Source organism: Tympanuchus pallidicinctus, unplaced genomic scaffold, assembly GCF_026119805.1.
Source record: "Tympanuchus pallidicinctus isolate F22 unplaced genomic scaffold, pur_lepc_1.0 scaffold19, whole genome shotgun sequence".
Classification (NCBI taxonomy): Eukaryota; Metazoa; Chordata; class Aves; order Galliformes; family Phasianidae; genus Tympanuchus; species Tympanuchus pallidicinctus.
Window position 1 is genome coordinate 4389356 of NW_026294710.1, and position 26949 is coordinate 4416304.

At 42.9% G+C, this 26949-nt stretch overlaps 1 protein-coding gene and 1 long non-coding RNA gene across 4 annotated transcripts in view; one reads left to right on the plus strand and one right to left on the minus strand.

Annotated features, from left to right (window-relative positions):
• Window positions 1-19760, minus strand: part of KMT2E (lysine methyltransferase 2E (inactive)) — a 54387-nt gene extending 34627 nt beyond the window's left edge. The window contains exons 1-3 of one of the 2 annotated variants that reach the window (XM_052680835.1): window positions 19443-19760; window positions 11892-11951; window positions 1377-1561 (exon numbers count right to left, since the gene is read on the minus strand). In XM_052680835.1, coding sequence (XP_052536795.1) covers window positions 1377-1447 — 71 coding nt within the window. In that variant the 5' untranslated portion in view covers window positions 1448-1561; window positions 11892-11951; window positions 19443-19760. The remainder of the gene's footprint in view (window positions 1-1376; window positions 1562-11891; window positions 11952-19442) is intronic. The other variant, XM_052680836.1, reaches the window with a different exon arrangement.
• Window positions 19761-21212: 1452 nt separating this feature from the next.
• Window positions 21213-26949, plus strand: part of LOC128079584 (uncharacterized) — a 46495-nt gene continuing 40758 nt past the window's right edge. For both annotated transcript variants that reach the window (XR_008206215.1, XR_008206214.1), the window contains exon 1: window positions 21213-21753. This is a non-coding gene — a long non-coding RNA (uncharacterized LOC128079584). The remainder of the gene's footprint in view (window positions 21754-26949) is intronic.

Sequence of the window (26949 nt, forward strand, 5' to 3'; positions counted from 1 at the left end):
ACCGTTTGTTCAACACAGCTTTCCCACTTGGGAAAGCGTCACAACTCACTATGACCACTATAAATACAATCTATACCCAACATATCTATTGAAAAAAAAACAACAAACAAACACAAAAAGTACATTTAAAGCAGATGGATGGTAATAGAAAAGGGTAAAAACTGTGGAAGTTATTAGGTTAGGGACACTGTTTTGTGTCACATTTCTTTAGATAATGAAGTTGCTTTCATATCAAGATAAGCTGGATCATGCAACTACATATTTCAGTCTATGCCAGAGATTACATTAATGAATCTAACTGCCACCAGTGACTTAACATCTGAAGAACACCAGTACCTAATCAGGTCTTCATGTCGCAGCACAAAGCAAATAACACAGTGAGCGATCATGTTTGTACTGACAATTGCATTTATTTACTCTAATTTCAGCATGGCTTGTTGCATCTGCAAGAAATGTCAGTAACCTTAGGGACAGAGACCTTCTCTTCTCTAAACATAGAAGAAATCCACACACACAAAATAACAGAAAGTGTGAACAGTTCAATTACTGTTTACAATTACAGTTCAATTACAATTAGTAGAATTACTTAACACAGACTTATAGAGTTTTCTGCACCAAGGAAATTACTGCCCATGATGTCCATAGACATCAACAAAACAATTTTGAAAACTTGAATGCATCATTAAGTTTCAAAGTAAGAATTTTTGATTTCCTTCAGATAAATGGCACCAACTGCCTATGTTAGTGCAGTTAAGCTCACACAACTGGAAACAGAGAAAAGAAACGGGCATTTAAAAAGCTGTTTGAAAGGTTTTCTTTTAACTGCTTAACAAATTTTCTTTGAAGTTTGGAAGAAAAGACATTCCCTTCTTAAATGGAGTAAGATTACTAGGACACCACATATTCCAAAGCAAAGACTGTGTGTATGCTGCTTGTATCAATACCAGCCCAATACCAGACCAACCTCCACTCAGAGACTGAGTGCTTACTGCTGCTTTCTCGAAACAAAGTTCTTTACCAAAAGAAACTGTCCCCAGCATGGGAAATCAACACATATTTTAAATACTCGGGTTAAGGAAACACTGAGTTGTGAAATATTTTGTGTGAAAAGCAAGCCAGATAGTAACTGCATTTCTCAGTTTGCTAAGCAATAAAAAAACATACCTCTGTAGAACAGTTCACCTTCGTTCCTTCACTCTCCTCAAAAAGGAAAAAATGGACTTAAGAATAGATTACTGCTTAGAGTTATTAAAAATCCAATATAACTATGGAAACTCCCAAGTCTTCTCCAACTAAATGCATTAAAGAAAATCCTCAGTAGGAAAAAAAATAAGCAACAGAAATCAGGAACTTAATTAGTAAATTAACATACTTACTCTGAGCCTGCAGCCATTTCCAAATAAGAAGTATCTGCTGTGTCAACCCCCAGTGGGATCACTATGCTCATGACGTTCGTTTCTGATAAATTCGATTACTACAGAGTCCTATGCATTGGTATCCAAAACACTGGGGCATGCCAGCCACAGTGCTCATTGCAAACATCTAAGTGCATCCACAAACCCTGTGAAAAAAAACAACACAAAACAAAGCCAGATTGAGCCAGATGATTTTAAAACAGACGACTCTATATCACATGTATATCTGACACAGTAATTTAGTGTTGCTTTATGCGAGCAAAAAATGGATAGAAAATTCAGTTTTCTTTTGATATCAAATACACCAACGATGATCTTACGACTCAGAAATACTACAAACTGATGAAAATATAATCATTTAAATTGGTGATCACAAACATTCATTCTTTCATCATACTCCATGACATAACAAAGACTCGCTTCGAAGCAAACATGCTGGACATCAAGTACACTTCCTCACTGGTCCATTCTGTCAGAGCTTATTTGCTTTAACTTTCAATAGTGATCTTGTAACAATTTTTTTTGACCTGTTTCTCAGAAAGCATTCCTGACTTTTGCTAGGGACTTTTTTTAAAGTCAAACCTCCAATGCTTGCAATATAAACTAAATGCCATGAAAGAAAGCCAGAACTCCCATTCTGTATCTCTTAAAACCAAAATAATTATGATGATTACAAATAATTATATGAAATGACATTTTCAATCTCATTTTTATGGATTACTGTCAGAAGACATACACAGCAAGGGGACTTTTTTCAGAAGTGATTTTCTTAAGTGGCAAACAAACAAAAAAAATCAGTAGTTTTCAGTTGTAGAGGAAGGATTCATGCAAGTAAACAAAACCAACCTCAGTTGCTATGGCAGTTATTACTGGTCACCTGCTGCTATTACTGAGTAAGGGGAAAACCAGACAGTACACAGGAGAGCTGTAAACTAGCACTTCTACTCACAGGTTAGTAAACTAATGTGATTTCACATCCTGATGGAGACATGTAACCACGTAATTGAAGCAAAATGCCCTCATCTTCACTACTTGCATAATGAAGAATTGCAAAGTCCTTCCCACAGCAGAACTGCAAGAATCTAGATCACTCAGCATTGAAGCACATGCAGTAACAATACATACAATTCTTCCATCTGACATACACTTCAGCTAAGATGTAACACTACAAAAGCCCAACAATTCTGAGATCCAATATACTTTAACACGCTCCTCCTTGCCAAACACACTGCATTGCCAAGGAAAAACCAGCAAGCCTCGTGGAAAATGGTGCACTTGAAAAAAGGACTTCTCAGAAAAGCAATGCGGGCAAACTTGAATTTGCTTTTGTTGATCAAGTCAGCATCTCCAGAATGACGAATAAAGATCTAAAATAACGAGCATCTCTAAGGGACAGACTGATAGAAAGTCTTCACCCAATACATTTGATCTCATTCATGAAGCCTGACATCTCAACCTGCTTTTTAATGTCTAAACCTCCAATTCACTGCTCCTCAGGAAAGCAGCAGTCACATGTCAGTCCCAATGAGGGGACCTGATCCAGGTCTATATATCTTTAAGGTGTGGGGGGCAGAATGGCGAGGCCAGACTCTTTTCAGTGGTGAGTGGAGACAGGACAAGGGGAAACAGCTGGAAACTGCAGCATAGGAAGTTCTGCACAAATGTGTGCAAGAACTTCTTTACAGTGAGGTGACGGAGCACTGGAACAGGCTGCCCAGGGAGGTGGTGGAGTCTCCTTCTCTGGAGATGTTCAAGACCTGCCTGGATGCCTACCTGTGCGACCTGCTGTAGGGAACCTGCTTTGGCAGGGGGGTTGGACTCGATGATCTCTGGAGGTCCCTTCCAACCCCTACAATTCTGTGATTCTGTGAGTCACCAAGTGCAATGGAGTAGAAAACAATCAGGCCAACCAACTGTTGCTTGAGCAAAGCCTCTTGCTTTCTCCTGGTAAGAAAATGTTTGGGGTTTACTAAGTATCACAAACATCACACTGTATCACTAGCTACCATAAAATTCAGCATCAAAACAAACTGTTTTCACAAACAATCAGTGAGAAAAACTCATAAACCAACAGCAGGTATAAAGAAATAGCAGGCATAGAAGAAACCCTAAATCCCTCTCACTATTTCAGTGAGTGTTCATAGTGTTGCCACAGTTTACTCGCAGGGTAGAAACCCTGCCCTACAGAAACCTCATTTACAACTTACACAAAACTTCAGTTTCCATTTAGTTGCCTTTATCAAAAGAAAACAAGTCTGAATTAACTACTACCCAAAAGGAAATTATCAACTTGTTTAATCCAGGGAAATCAGCTACCACACATTAAGACACGCTGATCCACTGTTATCTTCAGCTGCACCTACGCTAACAAATCCTTAGCATAATACGGATTTTTACTTTACGCCTGTAATTAGAACACTCTAAAAAACAACTTCAGTACGCTACAAAGTATGCACATTTTATAGGGCAGGTAGTGACAGGACAAAGGGAAATGATTTTAAACTAGAAGAGGACAGATTTAGACTAGATATTAAGAGCAAATTATTCACTGTGAGGGTGGTGAAACACTGGAATGGGTTGCTCAGAAAAGCTGTGGCTGCCCCCTCCCTGGAAGCACTGAAGGCCAGGCTGGTTGGGGCTGTGAGCAACCTGGTCTAGAGGGAAGTGTCCCTGCCTACAGCAGGGGTTGGAACTGCAAGATCTTAGAGGTCCCTTCCAACGCAAACTGTTCTGTGATTCATTCTATGTCCAAAAGACACAAAGAGCACCACAGTCTGGGATCAAGGTCTCATCTACAGTGAGGTTTCTCAAACTCAATATAGCTTTCGGTGATGGTGGTCATTTTTTATTTTTTAATGAATTTTCTAAGAACAAAAACAAAAACCACAAAAAAAAAAAAAAAAAAGAACCCACAAAAAAACCCCAACTCACTAGAGATACAATCATAAAAACTATCCAGCAATTAACAACAGATGACAGATTTCAGATGAAGGAAAATTATGTTCTGCCATGTCACAATGAGAAGTACTATCATGACATTAAAATATTTCCAGTATTTTTCATAAATTATATCTGGACTACAAAATTTGGACAGTTCAGAACAGACAATCTAATCATCAGGGTGGTCATTTTTCCTTACCCATCCTAAAAGTCATTGCTTATCCTGTTAAGCTCAATACTTTAAATAATAAATCATAAAACACTATCTGGTACCGTAACACAGCACTTTTCAATTTCAGCATTTATTTCAAGTCCTTACTCTGCCAGAATCCTGGAAATCTGGCACCCATGGCTATCTAAAGAAATTGACATAGGTGCTTTTTACTGAAGGTGCTTTTTACTTTATTGGCATTACTGAAAGAATCTTGGTAATTTCTCCAGGTCACCATTTTCCTCAATACTACCACATCAGTACAGCTTCACTGCGTGAAAAACACCCTATTTGAGAAAATTCTGCATTTATTTAGCTGTAGCTAATCAACTTGCCTTACCCCAGTAATATGACTATCATAAAAAAGATGAATGTTTTTATTTAATCTGGTTAAAACATCTTAACTTGTGCATGGTCCACCTCTTGCAAAAAAAGCCCACACTTTTCCATTTTCACTTAATCGCAGTGCTTTACAATTTCTACAGCAATTCTTCTCCCTAGAGAGCACAAATGACTTTGCTGATTTAATTGCCTTATCAAATAAAAGATACTTGAAAATTCACCACTGCTTCTCACGACTTACTTTGCTCACGATGCCAGAACCAGCATTTTTAAATGAATGGTGCTCTAGCAGAGGAAGCGTAAGAACACAATACATTCCAGATTATTTCATCTGTGTGGCTTCATACAAAGAACATCATTTATGCATTAAACAACAGAAAATAAGTTACACATTATCCCTGAGGTATTGCACTTACACAATATTATTCTGTGGCTTAATGAAGACCATATGTTTCCTTTCTGCTTTGTCCTTCTAAGATCAATTATGTGACAGAAGATGAAAATAGTTTTCATTGGTACATGGAGGAGGAGAGAAAAAACACAACCGCAAGTACAGAGGGTCTGACTCTTCAGTCACAAGTTAAAGGGGTTAAAGTTACACCAATATTTTTGGACCTAATTCTACAAGATTCAAATACCCAAAACAAAGCACAGTTCTGATCAGGTGTTGGCTGAAGGGAACTACAGGCCTCCTTTATCAGCATGTCTTCTCACCCCTTCCCCTTTCATTTGTTTCTTGGGGAACCACCAAAAGCTACACTGAATAGCTCCAGGAAACAAGCAGTTGACAGATCACCCTCACAAAGTGCACTTGAAAATTAAGAACTTGAAATCTAGCCAAACTGTTCCGATGACACCAGCTAGGTTTCACAATCGGCTATCAGCCAGCTATCAATCATCCTTTAAACATAAAGAGTCCAGACAATTTCTTCCATGGTGTTTTCTATGTAGGCTTTGTATTTTAGGTGCTGTTGTTTTGGTTTTTGTTCTTAACATACTTCATACATCCATATATTTTTATATGTAAACTCTTTCAACATCATGTAAACATTTTTCAAGCCAAAGGAAACCAGGCAATACTTGTTGTACTTGGAAAGGTACAATTCATACTGGTATCAGCTACTTGAGCCAGCAGTGTGCTCCTGCATCTCAGAAGGCCAACAGTGTCCTGGGCTCCATCAGAAGACGGGTGGCCAGGAGGGACAAGGAGGTGACTGTCCATCTCTACTCTGTCCTCAAGAGGCCCCATCTGGAATACTGTGAACAGGTCTGGAGCCCCCAGTACAGGAAAGACATGGAGCTGTTGGACAGGATCCAGAGGAGGGCCACCTCCTCTGTGAAGGGGGAGCTGGGCTTGTTCATCTTGGAGAAGGCTACAAGGAGAACTCAAGGAAGCCTTCCAGTATGGAAAAGGTGATTTTTCAAAGGAGAGGAATCAACTTTTTACTTGGGTAGGTATTGATAGGACAAGGGGGAATGGTTTCAAGCTCAAGGATGGAAGGTTTAAACGGGGTTTCAGAGGGAAGTTCTTCACAGAGAGTGTGGTGAGGTACTGGAACAGGCTGCCCAGAGAGGCTGTGGATGTGCCATCCCTGGAGGTACTCAAGGCCAAGTTGGGTGGAGCTCAGAACAATCTGGTCTAATACCAGATCTGGATGTTGGTGGCCCTGCCTGTGGCAGGAGGGCTCGAACCTGATGATCCTTAGGGTGCCCCTCCAGCCCCAGCCATTCTATGATTCATTCTATCATTCTACGATACTCAGTAGCTCAACTTCTGCATGACGTTTCACCTTACTTGATAAGATAACTAAGAAGCCTGCTAGAACCTACACCGTATGGACAAGCACACTAAAGTTCTCATTCAGGTGCAGAGCTGTAAAACTTCTAGGAGAAGTTAAAGGTAAGAGGTGATGGTAGCAGCAAGCGTATCAAGCTAATCTCACGTACTTACCACAAACAGGTAACTACGATAACCAAATGGGGAAGGAAGGGACGGGAAAGAAACCTGCTTTTAGCATTCTATTTGTTATATCAGAGTTAGTTTTTTAGTTTTGCTTGTTTTAAACACAATGTCACTGTTGCTTGTGTTTTCTTTACTTTTTTTCTTTTCTTTTTGTCTTTACCCTCTGTTGAATAAGGAACTGGCTGGACAGCCGTGCTCAACGGGTGGTGGTCAATGGAGTGAAGTCCAGCTGGAGACCTGTTACAAGTGGTGTCCCCCAGGGGTCGGTACTGGGGCCCATCCTGTTTAATATCTTCATTGATGACTTAGATGAAGGGATTGAGTGTACCCTCAGTAAGTTTGCAGATGACACCAAGTTGGGAGGTTGTGTTGATCTGCCTGAGGGCAGGGAGGCCCTGCAGAGGGATCTAGATAAGCTGGATCGCTGGGCTGAGATGAATGGGATGAGGTTTAACAAGGCCAAGTGTCGGGTTCTGCACTTTGGGCACAACAACACCAGGCAGCGTTACAGGCTTGGGGATGAGTGGTTGGATGAGTGTGAAGAGGAAAGGGACCTGGGGGTGTTGGTTGATGCTCAGCTGAACATGAGCCGACAGTGTGCCCAGGTGACCAAGAGGGCCAACAGCATCCTGGCCTGCATTAGAAATAGTGTGGCCAGCAGGAGCAGGGAGGTGATCATCCCCCTCTACTCAGCACTGGTGAGGCCGCACCTCGAGTACTGTGTTCAGTTTTGGGCCCCTCACTACAGGAAAGACATTGAGGCCCTGGAGAGTGTCCAGAGAAGGGCAACGAAACTGGTGAGGGGTCTGGAGCACAAGTCTTATGAGGAGCGGCTGAGGGAGCTGGGATTGTTCAGTCTGGAGAAGAGGAGGCTCAGGGGAGACCTCATTGCTCTCTACAACCTCCTGAAGGGAGGCTGTGGTGCAAAAGGGTCTGGCCTCTTCTCCCAGGCAAATAGTAGGACCCGAGGAAATGGCCAGAAGTTATACCACAGGAGGTTTAGGTTGGATATTAGGAGAAACTTTTTCTCTCAAAGGGTGGTCAGGCACTGGAATGGCTGCCCAGGGAGGTGGTGGAGTCACTGTCCCTGGCAGTGTTCAAGAGGCGCCTGGATGAGGAGCTACGAGAGATGGTTTAGTGCTTGTGGCACTGATAGGAATGGGAGGGTGGTTGGACTGGATGATCTTGCAGGTCGTTTCCAACCTTGTGATTCTGTGATTCTGTGATTCTTCCCCATAAATGGGTTTCCATATCTATCACAGCACGATAGATAACAAGGAAAAACACTTATAAAGTAGGAAAAAACCATAAACTTTCCTAGTAGAATTGAAAGAGTGTTGCAATACAACATTTATTTTTGAATTAATAAAGGGACATCAGTGAAATTATAAACTAAAGATATAATAATTTTTTTCTAGCTTAAGATCAGAGAATTTGCCATATAAAGACTGCGTTAACCTCAGGAAGTTGGCTGCTAAACCAATTCAAGCTTCCTACATCAGTCAGCATCACATGAATACATGGCCTCTTTTTTCCTGTTCCTGTTGGACATTTTGTGTGACTTCAGTGGATGCATGAAGAACCTTGATACATTTCCCTACCAGTCAACATCTGCCAAATAATGTCAACAAAGGGGAAAAAACAAAGTAGTCACATATTTTAGGCATCTTTGAGATTCCATCATAGAATACTTCAGGGTCTACGTTACCACCAGGGCATCTGTAAATGTAGGACAGAACTGTAAGGATGAAAAATCTAATCAGAACTCTGGCTATTTTGAGAGAGGAAGCAGCACTAATTTAAGACAAATAATTTAGATTTTACATTGATGCACACAAATTTACCTCAAAGTCTTGATCGAATGCCACTGCAAAGATTAACACAAATTACCATCTCTATTTCGTCTGCTCTGCATCTTCACAAGGTCTGTATACAATACACACTTAACGAGGGGGGAAAAAATAAATCATAACTTTCTAACCTAAACTCATCGTCCCACACCCTTTAACTACAGGCAAAACATTATGAACAATTTCCTGGAGTAAGGTTTAGGTATCAGAATACACGCAGTGCGCATACTAAGGCTCTTCTTTGAGTGGCATGTACAAATCTGAGGGAATTAAACTGGAGCTTACTGGAACAAATGAAAATTGCTGATAAGAAGTTACTTATCTTTACAGTCAATTTCTACTCCTTACGGGCCAAGGAACAGCAGGAAGGGTAGAGAAGAGTTATCGCGTTTACAGATAAAATTCAAACACAAAATACATAGACTAGATGCATGGTAGTCTTGAGTCAAGCCAGGCCTTTCAGTTCAACTACCACACAATGCTGATCTGCTTATAACTTCAAGTCAATTTGAATGTGAAAGCAAAATAACTACACTTATACAGCATCAAACCTAACAACTCCAGCTTCTGCTCCCAAGAGAAAATTCATCCTATCTGTTCATCTTGGCTCCACACAGTCACACAGGATCACTCTGAAACTAACTACGGGTTTCACAGCAACGGGGTTCTTGTAAGCAAGACGCAGAGACCGACAGGACTGTGTTATTTTCCTGCCTCCAGTGACTTGTGCTGACATCGGTGTAATTTGCTTACAGAAGACGTCTCAGGTTAACAGAGAGATGATCAAGAAATACTATTGTTTGATTTTCTTACCACATCAGGAAAAATAATCTCTATGGTATGCTGGTGCCTGCCTTCCCCTCAAAAATATTTTCTTTGTAAGGGGAGACAGATAAAAACATTCCTGAAATGTTGGTACTGAATGTAACACTCAGAAACTCAGTTAAGTACCTTAAAATCAAACCTATTGAATGTACTGCAAAAAGGCAAATGTAGAGGATAAACATTCTAAAAAGTCTCCTATAAGTTATTACGAGTTTACTGAATATGCAATTTGAACATCTTCCTCCCCCCTCAAGCCCAATTACATCATATGCTCATACATGTTTTGCAATCATTAGCAAAAGCAGTTCTTGTCATGTCTGCCTTCAGATTTACAGGCCAACAATTTTAACCCGCAGTCATGGGAACCACCCTTCTCACTAAGAAGTCCACAAGAACGTACCTAAAAAATGTCAGTACACTATATACTATGTTTTAACATAACCTATACAGGAGAAATTTCTAAGTAACAATGCACCTATCATTGCAGTGTGTTGCAGACCACAAATTCAGTGCGGAAAACTTCTGTCCTGAACTGTCCTGCAGCCAACAGCTCAAAAACTTGAGCACCCCTACCTGCTTCCCTGCCTGCAATCTATCTTTCAAAAATCCATTCTAATTGGAGGCATGGGGTGTTACATGGAAAAAACAAAACAGTAAGAAAAATTTATTAAAATAATTCCACGTTTTACTAAATTTCAACTTTTTATCACTGCTCTGAGCACACTGACGTTTTAATGGAATATGCTAGGTATGATTCAAATATATAACAAAAGTTAACTATAGCATTTGTACATATATACATACGTATGCATCTACACACACACAGTAATCTGGAGCACATTTATATACACAGATTAAATACAACATATAAAAGGAATTCGAGTATTTATTTATTGCTGACTGCTTCCAAGAAGATAACACATCTTTAACCAGACCTAGAAGCAGAATACATGAATAAAATGACTAATCTTGCCCACAAGGAAGTTCCTTCTCCATTTCCCCCCAACATGCCTCACCATAGTACAGATTTTGCTAGGAGATTAAGAGGGATATCCAACTCCCAGGCATTACATCACTGAAGCTGTAGTCAGTAGTCATGCTCAGTAACAACTATGACTTCAAATTCAGACAACTGCTGGCTGCCGTTCTCTATGGTAACCTAACAGAAAAGTTAGCCGTCTATTTCAAATTTAGAATGAGACAAAAGAGGGGAGAAGGTTAAAAACAAACAAACAAAAAAACCAACAGTAAGATATTGCACACTCAGATTCAGTATAAACAATAGGGTACCATTAATGAACAACTCCTGTATACCACACAGAAGAAACAATTTGTTCTAGAAGAATCTGATTTCCCGCGCACTTGTAGTTTGTACTAAAGCATTCTCACAAGACCTCATGCTGTCTCTATCTCACAGCAATGTCCTCCTCCTTATCTTCCTCATCATAATGTGCCTTACCACAAGCCCCTCAATTCCCTCCTGTGCCAGCCTCACCGACATACACATTGTCAGCAGTCAGGTCCACCTCAGTTCCTTCTCACAGGTTGTCACGTAGCAAAAAAAAAAAAAAAAAAAAAAAAAGAAAACAAACAAACAAAACACCCAAAAAAGTACCTCTGTGGTTGGTTTGGAGTTGTACAAATGACAGTTGCCAGCACAAAGAACAAGGAATGGCTAAATATGCTGCCTCTTGACTCTCCCAGGACAATGCTCACAGCCGTCCCATCCCATTCAGGATTTTCATTGAGTTTCAAGTGAGAAGTTAATAAGTGTATCAAATTGAATTTTAAAGCTAGTCATCATTAAAGCAATTTATTAAAGAATCAAGGTTATTACAGCCAAACTACTAAAGGGTAAGGCTGCTCTTCATCCCACTTTGCTTTTAATCCAGCCCTCAATACAGTCAAAGCATACTTAAGAATACCCTGATACAACAAATGCAAAACTTTACAATCAAAGACCTCAGTTCTGTTTAGAATGACAAGCCAACTTCATAAACTAATCTTGATTTTGAGTTATAAAACAAAGAAAACTGCCACCTCCACTGGATTCGAGTTCCATGTAACAAAAACTTGAGTCTCCACCACTGAAGTATCAATTCTCCAGTATGCACATCATTACTTGCATTACCTCAACCCTAATCAGTGGATATAAGGCTGTACTTGATGAACTCAGCACAAGTCCAAAAGCAGTCTGTCAGCCAAAGCTTCTGCTACACGACAAGCCAGTTCCAGGCTCTCCCCCCCCCTTTGCCATCCCATCCAGGAGCACTGCTCTCATATATTCTTAAAAAGTGATGGTACTTATGCCGGACCATTAAAACACATGTAAGACTTCCCCTTACCTCTTCTCTCTCTTCACTCCTCCTTTTCGTCTCTCAGTGGAAGTTAAACAAAATATGGGACTAGGAAGAGAAAAAGAATGAGTGGTAGAGGGGAGACAAATGCAAATGCAGTTACAGAAATAATAAGAACCAATCTACTGAAATCTACCAAAGCAATTGCAAGCAGAGGCACACAGAAAAGAGCATGCTTGTAGATTTGTTCTTACACTTACAGAAAACCAATGCCCCAAATTAAAAATTAGCTGCCACTCCTCCAGTCTGCCTACTTATGCTCACTAAAGACTTGCCATACTTCTTAAAGCAAACCAGGCACAAAAGGCCCACCCACCTGAGCATTAACAATTATTTGAAGGGGAGAATCAAGACATTAAAATATACAAGAAGTGCAGTGTATGAAGGAGCTTAAGAGAAAAGACTACTTCTTGATAACAATATTGTTTACTGCTTTGAGAACCATACACTAATTTCAGCTATGTAACATTCATGTGTTGTACTGTATCACAAGATATAAAATTCAAATATTAAGAAAACTAACAAATCAATTTCCCTGCTAAAATATCTTGGTTTTAAGTCATCACTGCATCAGCTGCCTCCTTGCAAGCACTTTTCTCCATCTAATGAAAAATAACTGTTGATTAAATACACAGGCTTTTTTTTTTTTTTAAAAAAAAAAAAAAAAACTTACAGGGATTCCTTAAGAAAAAAAAACAAAATTCAAATCTGTTCCCAGAAGTTATTCTTCATCATTTCCAAGTATAAAACATTTCTGCAAGTACATACAGCCAGTTTTCCATACGCAAAGTCTGTAGGCAGTGTAAGTGTGAGAGCTAACTATAACGGCAGGTCAGCCACTGGAGGACTGAACTCAAAGGGCCACAATTTCTCACTTAAGGGAAGTCAGGCTTCTGGAGGGAGAGGGAAGGTGAGGCTACAAATACATACATGTAACAGCAGCTTAATCTCAGCATTTTGCTGACTTCACAATATCAAATAAAATAACTCACGTTTCTGTGCTGGATAGTAAGATTTGGAGGCCTACTGTAATTAGGTATCTACTATACACTAAGTAAATTGTTAACAGTTTGATTCAAAGTCTGACATTTCAACCAAACTAATTACTGTTTTGTTTTCACTGAGGTAGATTACAAGAAGAACAACAAAAAACAGTTCTCCTGTCTTATCAGTGACATTTGACTCGCATGAACAGCACAACAGGGCTTCCACTTTTAATTCTGCAAATAGTTTGTAGACATTCAACTGCCTGCTGCAGTTGCACACAGAAACCTAAGCACAGGCCAGGCAAAGCAGCACAGCAATCTTCCAAACAAACCTTAATTCTTTCCAGCAGATAAAAAAATCCTTTTTACACAATTTTAATCGCAAGTCAATCTGGACTGTATTTCTTGGCAACAACCTGGAGATATTTTGATGTTCTTTAGTGAGGTTTTGGGAGGGAGAAAGCAAGGGAACAGACAGGGGGAAAAAAGATGACTACACCATGTTCAAGGACAGCCACAAAAAACACTAGAGTCCGACATAAAAAATGAATAAAAACCACTTTATTTTCAATTGCAATCACCCTGCAAAAGTATACTGACTGATAGAAGAAACTTAAGAGATTCCACATTCGTACCCTCATACATTTGTGCTTTCAAGTAAGAGCTCAGTGTGTATTTTAATTGCAGCAACAAAGATAAGAAATGCACAATCTTGGAATAAACACAGCAAAGAGATTCTGTTCAGCAATAGAAGCACAAAATACAGCTTTCACCTCTGAATACTACTGCCACACAGAGGAAAAAAAGATGCAGAGCTTCTTTTATTGTTTCCAGGGAAGAGAATGTAAGTGACTGGAAATAAGGAGAGAGCACTGAACAGATGTCTGAATGCTTTGTATGTTTTTTTCTTCATCTTTAATCAATGAGAGTAACACCATTTTTGATAATGAATATTAAGATTCCCATCAAGCCTTCCTACTCCATTAAAAAACAAACAAACAAAAAAACCCAACCAATCCAAACTCACAGCTTTGATGAGACATCTGAAGGAGCAACTTATCTTCATGGACAGGAAGAGAGCTATTCTCATTTTTAAATCAATTATGTATAAAGTTAGTAGTAATTGCTTCACAGTTCTACACCACCTTCAGAAAGGGAATGAGCTGTAATCTCACCATACCTTCCCCAAGAAAACTTTAAATAAACTGTTATAATTCTCAACCCTTCACCTTCAGTTTCAGTAGTAATTCCCCAACCATACTTCATTCAAAAAAGTTTCTTCAAACCAACAGTTAAGACAGGATTAACTGTCTAGACTTGGAATATCAGCTGTCTTGTGATACTGAAACACAGTCCCATTATAACCATACTAATTAGGAGTTTGCTCCTTTGTCTACTCAAGGCAAAATAAGAGCATCACACTCTGTGAAAGGGGAAAAAAACCCAACGAACTATCTGTAGACATAGTCCAATTAGAACAGTTAAGAAATAATGAACACTGAATCAATTTAAACATTCAGAACTCCTCCGGTTACAAGAATCCAAACCTACATCCCATATACGCCCTCAATTCTCATTCTGGAAATATGGGATGGTCATTTAACCATTTTCCATATCACCTATTCATGAAAAATCAACAGTGCACAAGAGCCTATAGAGGCCTTTCTTTTAAAGCTGCAATCTAAATTACGATAACGTCATTAAAATCTACTCATGTAATACCTTCTTTGAACCTGAGAGTATTTCTTTCTAAGATAAAGACACCAAAGTGAATGATTACCTACATTATGGTGCCATAACACAACACACAGAATGCGACTACAGAGAACAAACTTCTTAAAAATCTTATCTGCACCTGAAATGTTACATTTCAATCCGTGCATCTTCCAAAAGCTGTTAACCTAAAACTAGAATCTCTCTTACTTTGGCGTTCCACCCTAGGCCTAATTTGCCAAACTGCTGGTCCCCTGCAAGCCTCATGTAAGTTTTACAACACTGCGTGTTAATCTAAGCTGTGTGTAAGCTATCACATGAAAGAAGAGAGAGCATTCCTTCAATAAAATATGCAAAACTAGGACATTTCACTTGCACAGGATGCAATCTGCATGCCACTGCCATTATTTTTCATTTGTGCTTTTGAAGCAAACAACTTCAGTGGACACCAATTTAACACAGGTCCTACAAATATTCTAATTTATTTAAAAAATCAACAGATAAAGCATTTAAGTCAGATGTTAAAAAATACATCTTGTACAACAAAACTCTCTTCAAAGGCTTACAGGCAGCCTCAATTATTAAAATCTTCTAACAACCTGCAGAATTTAAAATCCTGCCAGTTTCATTAACACATTAAGATTTGCAAAAGGAAAGAAAAATAATCTCAGTATCTGCTAGCAAATACATGAAACCTTGACAAAGCTTCTTTTAAATAAGCTCTTTGTTATGCCTTAAAGGTAACAACCGTTTTGTCTTTGAACTTGATTATAGCAGGCTTTTTTTGTAGGTCACGAGCAGAATTTTGGATCCTGAAAGAGATTAGGTCAACTTTTAAGGGTAAAGTTCTTCTAGTAAGCAGATGACTGCATGAAACATTCACCGTTCACCCTTAAAAAGCTCTTATTTATAATTGACGCTGCAAATAATCCAGAACTTAAAAGAATAAGGAACAAAAAGTGTTTTTTCTTTCCTTCCTTAATCCACATTCTACATCTGCTGAAGCAAGTAAGGTATCTCAGTTAAAAAAAAAAAAGAAGAAAAAAAAGCTATATTTCATTCTTAGCAATAAATCAAAACTACTGTTTGCACAGTGGAAACATCTGAACACAGTACCTGCTCCAGAAACACTGTCCAACAAAGTTTGCCTTTGCGAGGAATTCACAACTGACTGTTTGTATGGAAGTCACAAGACCAGCAGTATAGCTGGACTTGCTTAGGATCATCCGGAACTCTGAATCGGCTTTTATTTTATATCCACATCACTCTACTCAATTTTGTTTGATTTTTATGTGAAAATGGCAGAATTTTATATCCATCTGTTTAGAACAACGGCATGATTCCATGATTACATACATCATTCCTCAACTAAATCCCATAAGCACTCTTACTAAAATTAAGATTGTTCTTAAATCGAACCGGGATCAGCCTTCCAAGTGCACAGCCTCCATCCGGCACGACGCCCATCACTGCACTTCAGCAGAATTATTAATCCAGTTGTGTGACTGAAACCTAACCAGAGATTTGAGGTAATGGAACTCCAAACAGTAATCTGAATTTCTGTACTAAAAGAAACTTCCCCTAAGCGCAGCTTCAAAAGGCAGCGTTTTTTCCTCTTTGAAGCTTCTGAGATGGCCAACAGTTTACCCCAAATGCATACAACAACTATGACAGTTGAGCAGATTTTTCCTGCAGATAGGAAAAACCCAAAGACAGTTGTAAAACCACTCGTGTGACCTCTGTATTATTTTAACACATTAAAATCGCAATTGTAACAAAATGTCTGTGAATTAGAAATCCCTTAAAAAATTCAGGTTGCAAGCTTTCTCTCCAGAACTTTTGTTAGTTGGCACCGGGAAAATATTTTTGACTGATATATATTTGAACAAATCAACATCAATGAAGTTCCAAAATAAAGCTGGAATTTCCTTTCTAATGTCTCCTTAAACAGGTCTGTTTTCAGATCACAGATATGTTTTACAAATGGAGAAACTGAGTCAGAAAGACAAAGTGACTCACTATAACATATACAGGAAAGCTGGAATGACCAAATCCCCCAAAAGGCCTTAATGCATAAAAACTGCAATCCCTAGCAACTGTACTTGGGTATTCCAATTTCTGAATTTCATTTTTCCCCCCAACACTACTTTCTGTAAACTGTACAGAATTGTTTCTTTTAATGTTAATCTGGAATTGGACATCTGCCCGAGAACATGACTGAGGCCATGAAACAGAGCGGTGCAGCCCTCCACGTTGTGATGTTAAAAAAAGTAATCAAGAAAACACCTCGAAAGAGGAAATAAAAAAGGCAAACGTTTTTTTCAAGAGGCTCATACCTACAACTCTTCAGAACCGTATCAGTGTCCTTTCTAATAAGCAGAGAGTAAGATGTGATTTAACATAAATAAATAAATAGAATTCGTATAATATGAGGAAGGTATTGGGAGCATGCATTGTTGGCCCATTAACGCCTCACTTGGTGGTTGAAATCACACAGCTTTTGGCCTCAAAGCATACGAAAAGCAAGTGTTAACAACACCGAAAGTCTTCCCATCTGAACGTTCAACCTCAGGTGTACCTTAAACCACACATCTGTGCTGTGACATATACGAGCAGTATCTAAATTAAAATCCTTCAGAGACCGAGGACAATTTTGCCATTTCAGTACTTCACTTTTGATTGTTTCAATCCAGAAGCTTCTAAAGCTATACTGGAATACAAACTCACATCTCTTCAAACCGAGGACAATATTAAAGACAAAAATGACAAACGTGAATTTCTTTTTTGTTGCTGCTGGTTAAACATACAGTATGCAGTCTTTATAGTTTGTATCAAAGCACACTACACCAACCACCAAATCCTTGTGACTTCCCTTCCCCCCACCCAAACATATTTATAGTGGTGATACTAAAAGGTTCATATTTCATTTTGGAAAAAAATTAGAGGTTAGGAATTGCACTTTCACTCAGTACAATACAAACGTATGTGTCTTATCATACATACGTTTTATGTAGGAATACACAAATTAAAGAAAAAGCCTAATACTAAGATTGCATGGTACCAGGAGAAATTCTACGTCTTTAATAGAGTAACAGGTTATAATCCTGCATGCATTATTTCCCCAAGCATTAAGTTCTTTCAGCATTCCCAAACCATGAAGGCAGGGGATTACCACCCCAACGTCCAGCAAAGGTATTTCCTGGAAGGTGAACATGACGTTCACAAATGTGATTCCACCCAGAATTTGGCTGACTGAATTAGTGATCTGAATTTCCTTAGGTTGAAAAATATTACTGCTTTTAGGTTGGTAAGAGGATGGGCAGACACAGTGTGCCTATTGCAAAGGCAGGAGCTTTCCCAAATTACTACACCGGCAGACGTACCACCTTCCAGCAACCCATACACACCCCTCAGAGAAGCACTCCTGCCTCTTTCCACCCCCCGCTTCCCCGACAAGAGTGGTCTCGTTCACTTGCCTTTCACACACATAACCAATAAAATTAATCAGCTGGAACACAGCATTTTTAAATTGCACCAAAGTCAGGAGATGTTTTGTGTGTTATTTGAAGAGAACGGTCTTTTCATTTTAACAGAATAAGGCTGTAATACGCTGCAGACAAACGCGCTGCATGGGGTGTGGAGGACCCAAGCTGATTAGATTACCACAACATCAGCCTGAGGCCGCCATTTTTAGAATCTCTAAAGGACAAAAGAGGGAAATTAAAAAATTTACTCCACATTTTTTGAAAAGTAACTTTAAAAGTATGGCCATTGCAATCAATTAATTACGCGTTATAACTACGGCTGTGGATAAATCTCTCTTTTCTCCAAGCAAAGCCCTCAATAACTGCAACGTTTCATTATTATTCCTTCAATATACTGTAAATAAACACACTAACACATTCCTGAACCTAGCTGCAGCACTGAGCCCCTGCCCTCAGTGACACGGTGTGCACCATGTTAGGGACCTCCTGACTCCTGGCCACCGCGCGTCCCTAATGGCCGAGTATAGGGGGAATACAGGACCCTTGTAATCAGACTATATTATGTTTGTCTACCCTATTTAGAACCGTACAGTGAACCGTTTGTTTCCCCTCCCCTACGTCTGCAGCGACAGGGGCTGCTCCATCAGTATTTATTTCCTTATGACTAAAATCCGCCAGCCTAGCAAGGCGAACGCTGGCTACAGGCACTGAAGCAAGAAAGGGATGCGCCAATATCACTACTCACAACCCCGAGAAAGGGGGTGGGGAGAACGATCCCTATTAAATTGGCACAGAAACTCCTGAGGACAGCTTCCCTGCACCAGGTTACCCAGGAGCAGAGATAGGAGCGGGGGGCAGAGGGGAGGCGGGGGTGGGGAAGGCAGGAAGATTAGGCCTACAACGACCATTTTAGTGTCACAAAGCACAAACATACAGGATGGAGGAAGAGATCTCCCTAAGCTTCATACAACTCGATACGCAGTCCCAATAACACTCAAACCCCTTCTTAAAACCCACCCCCCTGAGCAAGGTCTGTTTTCACCTAACAGCCTCTCCCGGCTCTTTCTCCAGGCATAACGTATAAATCTGGCAGAACTGCCAAAAAATTCCCCTCAGCTCCTCCAGCTACAGTAACCCGCCATATTCACAAGCTATAGCGACAGTCTGCCATTTTTTAGCCAAAGCCCACAAAAGGAAAAACGAACGCAAGGCAACTCCGGCAGAATCCAAACCCGTTCCAGGGGCAGGCAGCCCCAGTCAGTGGGGCAGAGAGCCGTCCTACGGCGTCCACCCCCTGCTCCCAGCCCCCTCCCCCAGCACCCGGCAGAACGCGGCGGCAACGAGCACAGACTCACCTGGAATGGTGACAGGCCCACAGCAGCACACCTCAGCCGGGCCCCCTCCTATCCCAGCCCGCTGCAGCCGCCCTACTGCGGAGAGCCCTGCCCTGGGCAGGACCGACCCTCAGCACTCTGCTAAAAGAAAGAAAAGAACGGGGAGATCCCTCCTCCCCCGGCACCAGCTGAGTGCGCAGCGCCCGGCGGGGTCCGGCTGAGAAGCGCCTCTGCCTCGGGACCTGTGTACAAACCCCGCTGCCGCCCCTGCTCCCGTGTCTCCCTCCTTTCAGCCTCCTACGCTCCCTTCTATGTCACTGCCTCTCTCTGGGAAAATGGCGTCCGCTCTCCCCTCCCTCCCCCTGCACGGGGCTCACCCGCCCCGCCTGGCAGGGGCAGGGTTACCAAGGCGAAGCCAAACAGCCGCCATTTTGCTTGTGGGCTGGAGCGCGGGCTGCAGCCGCCGAGCGCTCAGTGTCCATTTTACAAAAGCTCTTTGCGCCTTAACAGAGAACGGCGGGGGCCAGGGAGCCGCTGGGGGCTGATGGGGGCGCGCGGGGCGGGGGAGGAACGGCGAGAGGGGTCCGGCGCGCGGCCCCGAACGCCGGCGGGAGGATTGACTCAGAGGCTGGTTCTCTGGGGCACCCACCCCGGCGTCCCGCTGGCGGCCGGCATCGCGCTCAGCTACGTCGGCTCGTCGCTAATCTCAAAGAGAGGGGTAAATTTTCCTCACGGAGCGCACGAAGAGCCGCACGGAGGAGCGAGGGGGGGGAGTGGGAGGTTTGAGCGGGCCCGCGTCACGGCGGTGCGGGGCTCTGAGCGACTGCCGGGGGCTGGGGCGACAACGCTCTTTTCCTCAGAGCGTTCGGGAACGGTGCTCCTTCCCCTCAGCGCCGATCCCCGTTCTCCTCCGGGAAACGGCGCAGAGGGAACGTTCGGCTTTGTGCGGACCGGGCGGGCCGCTCGGCTCCGCCGCTCCCCCCGCCACGTCCCCTCCCCGCTCTGCCCGGCCTCAGCCCCTCCGGCACAGTGAGGGAGGGGAGGCGGCGGCTGGGGTTTCATTCGACGCCCACCAGGGGCTGAGCGAGCCTCCTTCAGTGCGCAAACGCGGGGCACCGGATAAAAGCGGGGCTGGCAGCCGCTGCCCTGCCTCGATGGAGCCGCCACACGCGGGTGACCGGAGAAGCCGCTAGCGGCCGCGCCGTAGCCTAAGCGTCCCCCCGCCCCTCGGGCAGAGCTTGGGGCTCTAACGGGTGCTCTGCAGCAGGAGGGAGCCGAGGTGAAGGGATCCGCTCGGACGCAGCGGAGGCGGCTGTGGCGGGGCAGTGAGCCTGAGGGAGGAGGGGGGCGATTAAACGTCTTGTGACATGGCGGAGTCTATGGGTATTTTTTCCTGTCTAACTCTTCTGTGCGTGTGTCTCTTGTTTCTCTCTTTCTCTCTCTCCTCAGGGTGCTTGGCCGGGGCTGCTCGCTCGGGTTCTGCCTGTTGTTGCGCGAAATGGCGGCCGGCGGCTCGGTGGGTTTGGTCGTCGGTTTTTTTGTGTAATTTTTTTTTTTTTTTTTTTTCTCCTTCCCCTCCTCTTCCCCTCCCCCACTCGTGCCTCGGCTGCGCCTCCGCAGCGAACCGCGGCGGGGACTGAGGCAGGAGGGGGAGGCGGGCTCTGCGCGCATCCAATCGGCGGCCCCGCCGAGCGGCACGACGCGCCCCCATTGGCCGGCGCTGACATCATCCTGCAGCAGGGGCCGCCGCAGCCGGGCAGGGTCGGCGCTGCCGGGGGAGGTTGGTGCAAAGGGAGAAAACGGGCGCCATGATCCCAGCGCGAGGGAGGACGGCGCGGGCGGGGGATCCCCGGCGAAAAGGAAAGCGGGAAAAGGCCTCAGCTTCTCCTTCCTTAGCGGGGCCGGGAGGAGTGGAGCGGGGGAAGAGAGAGAGCGAGAGAGAGAGAGGAGCGGTTTGCGCCTGCTTTTGTAACTGCGTCAGTCCAAGATGGCGCAGGGTCTCCCTGGAGAGGGAAGGGAGCCGCACGTCCGCCGGAGGTCATGTGACCGCGCTGCATTCCTGTGGGCTTTGGCTGCCGCCCAACGCGGCTGAGGCGGCGGCGGCGGCGCTCGGGAGAGTTCGCGCTTCCCCTCCCCCAGCGCCGCCGTTGCCGCGTCGCTTCCCCTTCCCTTCCCCCCCGTAACCCCGCGCGCGAGGGCGTAGCCGCCGCTGAGGAAGGTTCTCGTCGCTCTCCCTGCTCCCCGCCCCTCTCCCGGGTGCAGCCGCGCTCGGGGGAGGCCCTCCATCCGCCCTCCGCTGCCGTAGCGCCCTCCTCGGCCTCCCCTCCCCGATGTAAGTCAGGCTCCGAGTAACCGACCGGAGGCTCTGGGCCCTGTGAAGTGACCTCATTACAGCCGTGCGGCGTCGTGGCGGAGCGTGTGGCGCTGGGGGGGGCTGAGGGAAGGGCCGGAACCTGCTCACGTCTCTGCTCTGTCGGAACGGCGCTGCTGGGTGGGAAAGGCAGCGCCAGTGTTCTGTGTGTGCTGGTGGATCCTGTCGGAGGAGCGATGTGGCACGCGTTACAGCTAGGCCGTAGAGGGCCTGCAGAGTTAGCACTGGGATCCTGGTGTGTACTTAGGGAAAAGGGGCCTGCGACGTGCAGGTGCTGCGAGCTCCCTTGTCTTGCTGCAGAAGGATGTGGTAGTACGAGTCTGACCTAGGATTTCATTGCGTTAAAATATATTTTCTGGCTCTGTATTTTATCTCAGGATTCGGGGGGAGGGGAGGGTGAAAAATGTATATTTTCCAATTCTAACCCGTCTTTCTTCTCGAGGGGCATGGCCCATTGTACTGGTCGGGTGGGCTGCTCATGCTTTTGGGGCAGTTTGGTGCTGGTTCCCACATCTTGTTTTTGTGTGGTACAACGTAAAGTGAGCCTCTGCACTTGACCCAGCAAACAAACTTAACATCTACAATTGCTGAGGCAAATGATGGTGATTTGTTACATTTAGAAACGTCTGGCAGCACTTTTCCAGATGTTAATATGTTCAGTGGTGTGGTTTGTTTCTTTTCTGTGCAGTGGCAACCTGGTGAGGTATGAAGTTTCAATTTCTGGTGGATGCATTGTGTTAAAACGACTGGAATGGAAGTTACTGAGTATGTGACTAATGTAGAAGAATCCTGTATAATAGACGCTACTTAATGTGTTACATAAGTAACGTGAGGTGGAGCCTGGTTGCATAAGAAACGGCTGGGGATGGGGAGCTGCTGTACGCAGTCCATATTAGCTGCAATTAGAGCCTGCAGGGTATGTGTGCCAGGGAAGGGAGCAGTGGGCTTGGGAACATCTGATAGTGCTGCATTTTTCCTTTGTACCAGGAAAGAAATGGAGACAGTAATAAAGGATGACAGTGCAAAGCTTTTTCAAGTTTGGAATGTCCTCTGAGCTTAACTTCTGTGATGTACACTGTTTCCTGAAAGAAACACCCCTTTTTTGAATGTCAGATGGTGGCTGTCAGCTGAGCCTTGTAGCAGCCAGTTCTGTGCAAGATTCTTGATCCTAGAGATTGTTAACACTATTCAGAAAAATGAAGCACTGGAAATAGTGCTTAGGAGGAGGTGGTTGGTTTGTTGACCAAACATGTAAGTGACTGGAACGTTGTTTCTTTGTGTGTAGTCATACTATAGCACAAGGTAAATAATCCCTTTGCAATAGAATCTTCTAGAGAAGATTCTAGAGCACAGTGATTCTTAGGAGATAGAACAGATTTTATTTGAGACCTGACATGAATATTTCCTTGGATACGTACTAGTGGAGAACATTAATATGGGCTGAAGATGACAAAAAACACATTTCTACTTCATTAGAGCTTGCATTCTGTGATTACAGAGTGGGGAGTAGTTATCTATCTCACTGTAAGGGAACAATCTGAATAATTATGTTCTTGTATAAGTAACTCACATAGAATACTCAGAAATCAAAAGTTTCTCTGTGGTAGAAAGCTTTAATTCCTAAATAAACCTTTTAGGCAGCTCTTTTTAATACCTGATTTTGTTTTAGGAATCAGGAGGTAGACTTTCTTAAAAGTTCTGTGTAATGGGTAGCTTGTTGTGGAAGCACTTGAACTGTGGAGTCTTTATGTTCTTGTGGAACAACAGGAATGAAGGAATATTCTAATAATTTTGTTTGTTTCAAGCAGTCTTGTTAGCTGTTTTCAGGGAAGGAATGTCTTTGAGAAGTGATAACTCTGGTGGTGTTGCAGCGTGGTTTTGAAATTATGTCTATGATGTGTTCTGAAATTACTTCAGCTGTGGATGAGTAACAGCAAATGCACGTGCTGCTTTGGGACAAACCTATGGGAAAGGGATTTGCTTGAAGGCCAGTCTGTAAGCTGTGCCTTTATCTGGAAGGTACGGGAAAAAGGAGCCGTAGGAGAGGGAGGTGTTAAAAGAGTAGTTTGTATTTATGGTAGCCAACCAGGGAGAGGAACAGTTTCTACTTAACTGTAGTTCTTCCCTTTTACTGAGGGCATTTCAATTGACTGCTTGTTCTCTAGCAGTTAGACTTGTGGTTCTGCCTTGCTGCACTAGCCTGTCTGTGCGTGTGTAAGTGGTTTGTGCTTTTGCTCAGACCTGTTATTTAAACAGTACAGTTTACAGTACTACTCATACAAAGGCTGACAAGAGTTCAAGGGTACTTAGAGGAGAAGGGAGAGGGGGATACGAAACGTAATAGATCCGAGTGTGCATTAATGCCATAGTTGAAGCAGTGCTCATGCTGAAAGATGATCCTGTACCTCTTCCCAGCTGTTCATTCTTGCTTCTGTGCTGCCTTTTTTTTTTTTTTTTTTTTTTGTAATGGCACAAGTGTTCATGTGGGAAGTGGCATAGGAGAACAGATTTAGTGTAAGCCTGATTATAATGGATCGTTTTTTAATGTGAACGTTGGCTGCTTGGATTCACAAACACTCCTACTTGAGCAGGAATAGGAAGAAGCAGCTGCAGGGAGAAAGAATGGAGATGTACAAGTTTTACCTGCTTGGGGTTTTTTTCCTCATTAAAGAGGCAATTCTTAAGGAATCAAAGGGGCAAATCCTAAAGGCACTTGACCTACAGAGTCAGAATCAGTATAATCCTTGCCTAAGGAGTCAGGCATATTTAAAAAAACAAACAAACAAGTGTATGTAAGGCACTACTAGGCTGACCTGCAGTTACAGGGCCTGCAGGTGGCGGGGTCATTTCAGATGCATTGGTAGGATAACCTACAAAAATGACTAGGCTAAAGCTGGGAAAGAAGAGTTCCAGTTAAGAGTTCGCAGGATTTTGGACTTAATAAGCTTATTTTATTGAAATGGCATGGAACTTGAGGAAGGCTTTCTTGCTCCTGAAGTGACTGGTAATCTAGTAACTGGGCTGTTCGGTGAAGAATTAGTTGTACTGGAAGAGTTCTAAGCTAATCTTTGAAAAGCTTGTGGTCTCAGTGGGTTACAAGGGTCATTTGTCAAATTAATGTGTGTTACTTGCTTATATGACCAGTGACTTTTTACTGAGTGGAAACCAATCAGTGTCACCAGATATTTCCACCTGGATTTGGAAGGACTCTTTGAACAGCAGCAGGACAGGAGCATCCTTTGCATGCAACCTGAGGCTTAGTGTTAGGATAAGCTTTTTTGGGGGAAAAAAAAAAAAAAAAAAAAAAAAGTTGACTCAGAAGGAGTAGCTGGAGTTTTCTATGGAAGAAGGAGCAGGTGTTGGCTGGCAGTAAAAATAAAAAATATAATAAAAGTAGTTGAGAGGGGCAAGCTTACACTTGTTGTGTTGACAGCTTCTGAGGTTTAATCAGTGTTTGCACTGGTCCAGCATGCTGGTGGGGCCTTCTTAATGTGTGAGGTAGTATTCTCTCTTGATTATATACTGCTAGCCCAGAAGGCCTGTCAATAATAGTTCTTTGAAGATGCTGGAAATTGTCAGCAAGTGGATTATTCCTCAGCTGGTATAAAGGTACAAGTGGGAGAGGCACAACAGTGGTTCTTTCTGGTTTGTAGGAAGAAAATGGGAAATGCTGCTTCTTGAGAGTTAGGCTGTGCTAGAGTGAGGAAATTACAGAGCTGTGGGCTCCAGGATTCCGGAACTGCAGCTCAAGGTGATCCTGTCACAGGGAGAGCAAAGAAGTGTTTCTCTTGTTTGGAAGCTTGGGAACCAAACAAAGCTTTTGTACTTGGTGGTTACAAAGTGTTGTACTGAATGGGCTCCTTACCTCTGCTGAAACTGCTTAGAGTGACTTGTATGGAGGCAGCTTTTTTTCAGAGGGATGGGGAACAACCAGCGAAACAAGACCTCAGTTTCCAGTCAGTTGACCACTTGTGGTCAAGCATAGAAATACAGTTTGACAGCTTGTTAATGACGTGCAGATATGCAGCATTTCTTTTTCAACAGTGAAGTGCAACTGGAGTGCAGCACTGCCTAATGTCTCCAGAAAGGATTAACTTCAGAAGACTGCTGTAGTCCTGGTCAGCGTGGCCTATTCAGAAGTACAGAATTACGATGGCTGAATGCTATATTCAGACTGGGAAGCTTTCTGGCTACAATCATGTTTCCTTCTTGCTAACCTCAGTGGGTTGGCAACTAATGAAACTTTGTGTTGGTGAAGCTTGTGATACACTTCTGTTTGGTTGATTGTCATATGTTCAGGTCTTTGGTAGGTGCTGGGTGCAGTGCTAATAGAGTTGCAATATACCAAACCCATACAAGTCCAGGGCTTACTTGTGCTCAGATCTGGGGTGTCACTATCAAAACTAGTGGGGAAGAGCTGTATGGAAAATAGGTACTTGGCATCTAGTTCTGTCTTGTTCCTGCCCTGGCTGATTAGATCACTGGTTCCCTAAATTTAAGTGAAGTGAAAAATGAACTGGAGATTTATAGTTGTGCTGCTTTTAGTGTAACCTAAGCTGTAGCTTTGGTCAGTCTTTTACCAGGGTAATTCTCTTCTAAGTGCTGAACTGTGGTATTTGTGCTGTTTGATTTTGGGCCATAATGTTTGTACTGCTGTCTTATCTGAGACAGGAGAAGATGTCCCTCCAGAAAAACAACAGGCCTTCTAAAATTAAAAGACTTCCTAAGAGCCTGTTTTTTAATGCTGTTACTACCCCTGTACTGATTTAGAAGGCTGCTTTTTGACGAAATGAAACTGTTGGTTTTGTCAAGGTAATACTGCACACTGAATTTGTCTCCAGAGCTGCATGCCATCAGCTCAGTACTCAATGCTGGAGCAAGCATATCGTAAGCTTATAAAGGCATGCTGGCCAGTTGTGAGATCCTATTTTTAAACTGCTTCTGAGAAACACTTCTGTCTACTGTCTCTGCACAAGCATAGGAAAGAATATACTTAATCTAGGAGCCACGATGTCTGGGCTCAGCTGACAGCAGTTTTTGAACTGAAGTATCTCCTCTTTAGAAGAGATAGTAAATTTGAATCTGTGCTGATTTCTGCTGGGGAGGGGAAATGACCATAAGTAAGAAGTAGTGGCAGTGGGCCTTTGAGTTCTTGAC